The 10,388-nt window shown below is 32.3% G+C and overlaps 2 protein-coding genes across 2 annotated transcripts; one reads left to right on the top strand and one right to left on the bottom strand.

The window, feature by feature from the left end:
- The first annotated feature begins 6,425 nt into the window (after nt 1-6,425).
- Nucleotides 6,426-8,045, top strand: LOC17886334 (protein ALTERED XYLOGLUCAN 4-like). The gene is made up of 3 exons (XM_006291177.2): nt 6,426-6,667; nt 6,795-7,075; nt 7,158-8,045. Exons 1-3 carry the CDS (start codon nt 6,499-6,501, stop codon nt 7,920-7,922), a joined length of 1,215 nt encoding a protein of 404 aa, XP_006291239.1. The 5' UTR covers nt 6,426-6,498; the 3' UTR covers nt 7,923-8,045.
- A 1,498-nt stretch (nt 8,046-9,543) lies between these two features.
- LOC17887464 lies at nt 9,544-10,388 on the bottom strand. The gene has a single exon (XM_006290322.2). The coding sequence runs from the start codon at nt 10,287-10,289 to the stop codon at nt 9,738-9,740; it is 552 nt and encodes a 183-aa protein (XP_006290384.1). The 5' UTR covers nt 10,290-10,388; the 3' UTR covers nt 9,544-9,737.

The raw sequence follows: 10,388 nt of genomic DNA, 5'->3' as shown, positions 1-10,388 counted from the left end.
TAGATTGAGTTTTTTTAATATAGATTATAATGAATAATTTTTTTTTATTTAATAACTACCAAATAATAAAACATACCATATGCTTAAAACTTCAAAATCCATATCAAAGATTTAACCCGTGGTACACCAAGGATCTATTTAATTTAATAAACGGTTAAAATGAGTTCATTAGTACTGTATACTGATATTATAAACGGTTAGTTAATATAAATCTTACAGTGTTATATATACATTGTTATATTTATCAAATTTACCCCGTAGTAGATTTCTTGTTTTTAAAAAAGATGTTACATGTATATATTTTCTGTTTTGGTAAATTTTCAATAATTATATATAGTATATATATATATATACATTAATTTAGGGATTTTGTATTATAAACTGATTGAGTACAATATTCAAAATTATAATAAATAAAATGCATTGATTTAGTTGATACCAAACAGTAAAAGTTGTCATCTTGTATCAAATTTTAATATTTTCTGAAATGCATTTTCAAATAGGAAGTATGACTAATTTGCATATATGTAAGAGTAATGTGAATGAATCAAACTTTATACTAAAATGCAAAAGAGTGGTTTTTTTTTCCTTGGACCAAACTCGTTTTCTGTCCGTATGATTAAGGGTTGTGTACCTTTAAACTTAAGCCTTTCAATATAAACAGTTTGCCAGAAAACAAAAAAAGTTGTTAAAATTTTAAGGGCTTGTTAAAAATATGTGCTGTAATAATCGAAAAACGAAAAAAACATGATCGATAATTGAAAAATTAGTTTTTCCTACTCTCCTATAACCAATTTACACAACTAACCCTAAGCTAACTAAATAATAAATATATAGGTTCTGACATATGCTATAAAAGAGTGTAGTGTCAGGTTAAATTTTATAAATAACCTTCTGACTTGTTCTGACAATACTTATAGCATTCGAGAGGGACATGTGTATTAAATAAACTTATTTTTAGCATTCGATAATTTATTTTTTAACATGTTAAATAAATTGTTATCGCGATAAGTTACTTAATATCTGTTAAATTAATGCTAACACTATTTATACTAATGATATATTATGTGCTAAGATATTTAAATATATGAATAATATTCGTATGCACATGGTAAGATAGTTATTATACGGATCATATTTATATCAAGATGCTAAGCTAGTATGCTAAATTATTCAATATTCGATAAATTATAATTTTAGCATGTTAATTTATTCAATATCTGATAAATTTAAATTTAACATGCTAAACTATTCAATATTCGATCAATTAACGATTTTCTCCTATCCACATGTCTCTGAGTGAAGTAGCCAAAGTTTTATTTATAACCATCGGATGATTCTTCCTCTTAGATAACATATTAAAAATATGCATAATATCGTATGCACATGGTAAGATAGTTGTTATACAAATAAGTTTTATATTAACAAGGTAAGTTCATATGCTAACTTATTCAATATTCGATAAATTTCAATTTATCGAATATTGCGGTTCCGAAGAACCTTCGTCTTACTCCATAATCTTAGCAGATCTTGCAACAGTCTTCAAACAGCTACCGAAGCGCAATGGAGAAAGACTAAGACACCATGAGACTTTCGACCTTCACGATCCTCAATCAACACTTTTCACCCAACACCACCGGAAAAGAGATCGGAGCTACAGTAACTGTGTATAAGGCTCTGGTGGGAATTTGTGAGAGAAGCTAAGTTGTTGAGAGTCGGAAGTTTGAAGCTTTTCAAGACATGTTTCAGCTCCAAAAGGATGGGAAGATCAGCGATGGTTCCGGTGATTGATTTGGTAGTGAACGACGGAGTTAAGTGGAGGATCAATAGGTGGAACCCGTTAGTGAAGGTCCAAATCAAAAAAAAATTGCAAATTAGATCGACCAAATCAAAAGTTTTGTGGTGATAAAAGCTCTTGCCAAAAAAAATAATCAAAACTCTCTACTTTAGTTGTTGCAGTCGAAGAAAGAAGACAAAGCAAAAATCATTGTCCTAGTTTCTTAGGAGGTAATAGGGAGAAAACTGTCTCATAAAAATTGAGCTAATAAAAAAATTATGAAAGTTAAATATCTAAATAAATGGTCAACTGGGTACACCAGTTACAATTTCCCAAATTTTAATAGAAAAACAAAGGTTAGTCTCTGAAATAGGTTTCCCCTTCAAGTCTTTGTTCATATATTTCATAAGTTGAATTAGTCATTGAAATTTCATCGCCATTGCTACTACAATAGTAGTTTTGTTACATTGGTTCACCGACGTTATAATGTTCATACATTTCAGTGCTACCATCGATGAAGTTTCGTTCCATTGTTGCAAAAAATTGACCTATGAACATCAAAAGGAAATATAAAAGGTGAGTTCTTTTGTGAAATTTTTTATGAACCAAAATCCCAGTAGTTCAATCTTACTTTGTAAAATACTGAAATTCTTGTTCTAAGTTCATCCGAGGCAATTTATATACTTGTGAAGCATGGTGCGCTGATTGTTATTTGGTTATACATGAATTAGGACCAAAACATTGTTTGCATAGCATAGAAAATATAATGATCAAGATATACTACATCTGTTTGAACATAATATTGATTGGTTAACTTAATAATCATTGTAAATTAATTTTTTGCGGCATGATTTTCATACGGAGGTGGCGTCAGTGAAGTTTGATCATGTCTAGCAAACACCTTCTTGTATATTGGTGATGTCTTCAAACAAATTCAGAGTATCTCGATATGGTCCGGACCTGCTAACGAACATTGAAGTCAACTGAGATTTGACGTTTGACCCTGAATATATCAAATCTTAAGTAAGTAATTTCTCATGAAAGAGTGTGTTAGATGATCTACAGATTTGGTGAGTTTATCAAACACAAATGGTATACTTACTCGAAAAAAAGATTTGGTGAGTTTATGTAACGTGGTCTTGCTCTTGGCATGGCTAGAGTTGTTAAATTTTTGTAAGGGCGAATGTCTCTTAGGAAAGCAAAGGAAGCAAAAATTGTTTTATATTGTTTGGTAATGTTAAGATATTTTTAGTCGAGATGGGTGCAAAAATTGAATGTGTCCACAAATATTTATAGTATAAGCAAGTGAATTAGTGATTCTAGGGTTTTAGGCTGTGATCGTTGATAAAGTTTTAATATTATGAAGATATTGACAGGTAACATATACCTATATTATCAGAAATTCAATATTCTTAATTAGGAAAAGTATTTTAAATGGTTACTATAAAATAAGCATATTTGAACGATATTAGCTTTCGTGGATTATATTTATGGACTCGAAAATGATTTGCCTAATATTAGGGAACTTTGTTAGTAAATAGAATAAGTTAAGGATTTTTTATTATTATTAAGGATGTTTATATATGGATATAGTATGTGTATACAATCGGAATTTATAGCAAGGAAATTCTTATATTTGGTTAGTAGCTATTGCTATAGAGTCACTATGTTATATTTGGTTTTGATTCTACAAAGATCATATTTTTATTTTGTTAATAGTTTTTGAGAAGCTAAGATTTAGGAACTTTTATGTCAAGAATCTTCGCATTTATTATGTTTACTAATATAACAATTCAAATGATTTACGCTGGAGAAAGAAGTAAAGATCCGTCCATTGCAATCGGGTATTAAATCAAAAACAAAAACCGACCCGACAATCTATATTACACAAGTATCCTTAATGAATATAGCTAGATTGATAGTTTTCAAGGGCATTTCATGTCAAATTGTATGTGGTCAAAAAAAGGGTTGCAAAAATAATAAGATAGATTGTTCTAGCTAGCAAACAATTACTTATTAAACCCAAAAAGGAAACATGATATGGATATGACACATTTAAAATTAATAACAATTTGGTCCATTATGTATAACCTACAACAATTAATAAAAAGCATACACACACTTGTGTTTTGTATTTTTCAGATGAAATTGTATTAACAAATTATTGAAACACCATATCCACTTCTCACTCATCTCAAGACTTAACAAGTCCTATCTAGAAAGTCTCAAGAGTCGAAAGCTATAGTGCATGTGTTCACTGACCACTAGTCTTCAAAAGATTATAAACTGTAAATTAAAAAATGTTATCAACAAAATTGAGTGTTGACGATGTTGAGCTAACAACTTACGTGTTTGGAACTGGCCATAATCTCATGTCTAAACGTATACTACAAGCAAGGAGATGATGACTCTTAACTCACTTAGTTTCCTCTAAGGATAAGTCATTAGTTTCAAAAGAGAATGCTTATCAACATAACATGATAGTGTTCATAAGCACTATATATAACAACATGACAATGACAAAAGCACACAAAACAACTGAATGATGAAATTTCAAAGTGCTGGTAACACACAAGAGTAGTCCCTTGTCTGTAAATAACATAACAACATGACATGTTCCGAAACACAAACACATATTAAAAACCACTGACCTATGTTCTAGTATTGTTCGAATCAGACTCATAAACTCTCACCATTAGTTGCATAGAACTGTGTAATTCGGTTACACCACCAGCCATATCAATAAAATAAGGTTACAACTTTAACGTATACTAGTAAACACAACATTGATCTTCTGTCTGCAAATAGCATAAGGAACTCGTTAAAAATGTCATGGAAATAAAGAGACAAAAAAAAAAAGCACACTTTTATTATTGAGATCCATTCTCTTAAAAACGATTCAATGTCTAGCTCATCTTTTGGCTTTGAAGAACCTCTCTTTTATTGAGATCAATTCTCTTAAAGCCTCACTGATCATTGCCATCAGGTTCCATGAGGACAATACAGCTTTTTTTGTCTTTAGAAACTTTAGATTTGAACTCGAGCAACGATTGCTTATCAGTACTTCATCGGTATCATTATCAAATCTAGAAAATGTGCATCCGTAATCATTTAAAACAGTGACCTCACTACTAAATTTCTCTAAAATAATCAATTTATAAAAATACCCTAGTCTTTCACTAAAAACCAAATATTTATAACTATATATTTATGGATCGACGAGTTTTACTATTTGAGGTACGACATTTACGAAATTTTGATCCATTAAATGGTTTATATAAATGAATTTTATTTCGATTCATTAAATTTTGATAGATTAGTCATATCAATTTAATATATGATTTATTTATGACTAAATTAATTGAATTATGGAATGGGTTGTATTACACTTAAAAATCGGGAAAATTCCTTAAAAATTCTCCATCTAATTTTAATTTGAAAGTTTATAATACCCAATGTTATTTGATTGGAAACAAAATGCATTGTTTATTAATTTGTTGTCTATTAATACATCAAGTATATAAAAATTGTCGAATCGAAGAAACCGCTTAACAAACGATAATCGGATTGACGAAATCACTAAACCGGGGTTAATGGAATTACACTAAACCGGGGTTAATGGAATTAAACTAAACTTAGGGTTTATCGATCCCAATTCGATTTGGGGTAATAGCAAAGGACAATGTAGTATTCGGATTACCCCAAATTACCCGTGTATTTAGGGATTAGTGATTTCGTCAATCTCGGTTTAGTGATTCTATCAATCCGATTAAGCGCTTTATTCGATTCGACAATTTTTATATACTTAATGTATTAATAGATCAAAATTTGATAAACCATACATTTTATTTTCAATTAAATAATATTAGATATTAAACTTCCAAATTAAAATTAAAAGAAGAATATTTAAGAAATTTTCCTCTTAAAAATCAATACTCATCGAGTCATCGTCTTAACTCTTACGGTAAGAGACCCACTAGTGAATAGTGATGTGACCATAAAACAGAACTAGAATAGTATGTGATTTTATTTCATCATGTGTTTGAAAATATATATAGAATATTAATACATTATCAGATGAATTAAGATAAACTTTGCTAAAATTGTGTACGATAATAATATCCATTGAACTTAATGTGCAAATTAAAAAAAAAGTTTAGCTTCTTCTGGAAACAACCTTCTACAATTTCGCTATTTGTTATTAAAAAAAAAAGCTCTTGGAATTGTATCTACTTATTTTCCAAAGTTTTAATAGCCTATTAAAGGTTTATTGTTTTTTTTCTTTTCAATTTATGTTTAGAATGATAAAATCATTTTTTATTAATTAATAACCTTAAAACCTGTGAAAAAGTAGAATCAAGAAAATATTAGTATATGGTAAGAGAACGCGTTACACATTAAATTAAAATAACACAAAAATTTCCACAAAAGAGATTACGCCGTGAAATATGGTTTCATTTTACAAAAAACCAAAGAGAATCACATCTTTCCACAAATTCACATGCAAACTCACACCACCTCTTCTCACGCCACGTGTATTCATCTGACGGCTACCGTTACATCATGCATTGAAAAACACAATTTTATACAAATTCTAACGTTTTAAGGAAAAAGAGAATAAAAAAGAAAAGTCTCTACGCGTGTGTGTGTGTTTGTATTTGTATATAAAGAAGCCTTATTCGTGGGTATGTTTCTTTTCTAGGGATGATCGACATGCAACGATGAAATCATCAGAAAGATGGATGATGATGATGATGAACATTGGTAGATTCACACCATTGTTCTTGTCTTCTTTTTGTATTACTCTCTTCTTCACAGCTTTTTTCGTTTATCAGAATCCTTTTCAATCTTTCTCCGATCATAATCTTCTTTCTCTCTTACCACAAATCGGTAAGGTAAAACCATTCTTGATTTTTGTAAAATGTAACCATCAGAATCTTGTTTGTGTTTCTTGAGAGATTGGTCTGAAAAAATTGTATTGATTTTGTTTTGTTGTTGTGGTTTTTGGTTTGATTAGATTCTGAATGTGATTTGTTTGAGGGACATTGGGTTCCAGACAAAAGAGGAGCTTTGTACACGAACTCAAGCTGTTCTACGATTCCTGACTCGAAGAACTGCATAAAACAAGGGAGACCAGACAGAGATTTCTTGTATTGGAGATGGGAACCGTATGGTTGCGATCTTCCGAGGTTTAATCCGAAGGTGTTTCTCGGTATGGTTCAAGGGAAGAAGATGAGTTTTATTGGTGATTCTGTAGCTAGGAACCATATGGAGTCGCTTCTTTGCTTGTTGTCAATGGTAATATTCTAGTTGCTTTGTTTACAAGAAACGAATAATTGCTTTTGCTTAAGGTTTTTTTTGTGTGTGTTTGCTTGTGAAGGAAGAAACTCCTAAGGATATCTACAAGGATGGAGATGACAGAAACAGGATTTGGTACTTTCCGATTCACGATTTCACTCTTTCGACGTCGTGGACTAAGTTTCTTGTGGCGGAACAGGAGAGGAGAGATGGTAACAATACGGGAACTGGATTGTTTGATATAGATATTGGCGAGATCGATGAAGGGTGGTTTAAGGGTTTGCCGAATACAGATATTGCTATTGTTTCGGCTGCTCATTGGTTCTTCAGACCGATATTTATACATAGAGGAGATGAGACACTTGGTTGCATTTACTGTAACTTACCAAACATGACTCAGATTAGCCCGGAAGAAGGGTTTAAGCTTGTTTACTCAGCTGTCTTTAAGAAAATCAATGAGTGTGACAAGTGTAAGGATGGTTTGGTGACGGTACTGAGGACTATTTCACCTGCCCATTTCGAGAATGGGACTTGGGATACCGGAGGAACTTGCAGCAGGACGAGTCCTTTTGGAGAGACTCAAATTGACCTGCAGAGCAATGAGATGAAGATCAGGAAATCTCAAATTGAACAGTTTGAAGGTATAACAAAACGAGACAACAAAGCAAAGAAGTTTGCAGTTTTGGATGTGACGAGGATTATGCTGATGAGACCCGATGGGCATCCGAATGGTTACTGGGGCAATAAATGGATGAAAGGCTACAATGATTGCGTCCATTGGTGTTTGCCCGGGCCAGTCGATGCGTGGAGCGAGTTTCTGATGGCGATAATTAGACAGTTAAGATGATGATTTGTAAATAAACATTCTTTTACCTTTCTTCTGAGAATAAGCATATTACAGATGTGATTTTTACCAATGATAGACATTGAAATACACAATATTCAATAGTATAACACAAAACTTCAAAGACACAACTTTCATTTACCTCATATGGTTGCTCCCAATATTCGGCAGACAGTACAGTTTCATGTATTCACCTGAGTTTTCTCGTATTGAATCCTGGAAGATATTAATAGAGTAAAGGATCCAGCAATTCGTGTTCATGCAGAAGACATGAAACATGAATGAAGAATCCCCAATCAATACATAAATTTGGTCGAACTTAACTCTAATCTGCAGAAGATTTAAGCATCTGGATTGCGCGAAGTATGAATCAAACTGCATGTAGTAAAACTAGATGTAACATAAACAACAGCTTAACTGGAAAAGTTCTGCAGAACAAGAAGATCAAATCTTTTACAAGAAACTTCATCCACCACAATTCAAAACAAACATAATAGCTATTTTCTATACCAACCACAAGTACCTTACTTCTACACTATTCCATCAACAATGAGATCATCAAGATCAAACCTTTTACATATTACTTGATCCAGCGCAACTTGTAACGGAAACAGAATCAAAAAGCTCAAAAATTTGAGAACAAATACTAACAAATTCTTCAAACTATTTGGCACAACTTGAAACAGAAGCATAATAGCTATATTTCTTTACCAACTATACGAACATTGCCTCTACACTGTTCCCTCAAGTGTTAACTTACACACCAGCAAAAACAAGATCATCAAGATTCATAGTGCATTGTGAACAGATAACACTCTTTCGCTAATATAGCATATTGAGAAGCTCTGAAGAACAAAAAGATCAAATCTTTCACAGAGAACTTGATTTGGCACAATTCGATACAGAAACATAATTGATATCTATAGTGTTCCATCAACCATCATCAAGTTCGAAACTTTTGTACAGATAATAGCTAATATTCTTTACCACCATACCATGAGTACATCACCTCTACATTGCTCCATCAAGTGTAACTTACACACCAGCAAAAACAAGATAATCAAGATCATAGTGCGTCGTGAACAGATAACACTCTTTTAACAATATAACATATTGAGAAGCTCTGAAGAACAAAAAGATCAAATCTTTCACAGAGAACTTGATTTGGCACAATTCGATACAGAAACATAATTGCTATCTACAATGTTCCATCAACATCATCAGCAACCTCAAAAATTTTGTACAGAAAAATTTCTTTACCACCATACCATGAGTACATCACCTCTATATTGTTCCATTAAGTGTAGCTTACACACACCAGAAAAAACAAGATCATAGTGATATGAGAACAGATCTGGCACAATTCGATACAGAAACATAAATGCTATCTACAATATTCCATAAAGTTCGTAACTTTTGTACACATAATAACAAATTCTTCAAACTATTCCTCAGATAATTCATTGTAACCTCAATAGTTAACATTTCATATCTAAAGCAATGGGAATTACATGAAACTAATCAAACCTGAAACACAAAAAACATGAATTAAGACCAGCAAGTGTAACTTTTACAAACAACAGCAAAAACAAGATCATCAAGATCATAGTGATATGAGAACAGATACGGCACAATTCGATACAGAAACACAATTGCTATCCACAATGTTCCATAAACATCATCAAGTTCGAAACTTTTTTACAGATAATCAAACTATTCCTCAGATAATGCATTGTAGCTTCAATAGTTAACATTTCATATCTAAACCAATGGGAATTACATGGAACTAATCAACCTGAAACTTATCAAAACATGAAATCAAGAATCCAAATTGTTACCAAGACCAAAAGAGAAGACTTCACGGTCAGGAGAAAACTCAACCAACCCAATATCCATAGCATAACCATTCACAGGAAGCATCAAATCTCTCAAAACCAAAAACCCTTCAGCGATACGTGACTTAGGCACATCAATAGCCACAGGACAAACCGGAACCCAAGAATCAACACAATACTCTTCACCAATCTCAAACCCTTCTTTCTTCATAGCTTCACATAACTGAACCTGAAGCTGAATAAGCGAAAGAGACGGCGTCGGAGAAAGAAACAGAGCATTGTTGTCGTTTGAGAAGCTTCCTATTGAAGAGAAAGAGAGAAAGATTGGTTCTTGCTTCGATGCAAATGATTTGAGGATTGGTTCGAGCTTTGTTAAATCGATGAATTGAGTTGAGAATAAAGTTATGTGTGGACGAGACTCGTTGTTGATTAGCTTTGTGCTGATTTGACGACGAGCGAAGACGTTCCAAGCTTTCAAGACTTGGTTCTCGAGTGCTGGGTCGAAGTAGAGTTCGATTGCGTAGCCTTCTGACATCTTTTAAGCGATTTCGTATAGGAAATTTGAAGATTTGAGAGAGAGATTTAGGTTTTTGGTGAGAACAGAGAGATTTGGGAGTGAGAGGGTTGTGGGGAA

Source organism: Capsella rubella, unplaced genomic scaffold (assembly GCF_000375325.1).
Source record: "Capsella rubella cultivar Monte Gargano unplaced genomic scaffold, Caprub1_0 scaffold_5, whole genome shotgun sequence".
Lineage (NCBI taxonomy): Eukaryota > Viridiplantae > Streptophyta > Magnoliopsida > Brassicales > Brassicaceae > Capsella > Capsella rubella.
This window is presented reverse-complemented; position numbering and strand designations above follow the sequence as displayed.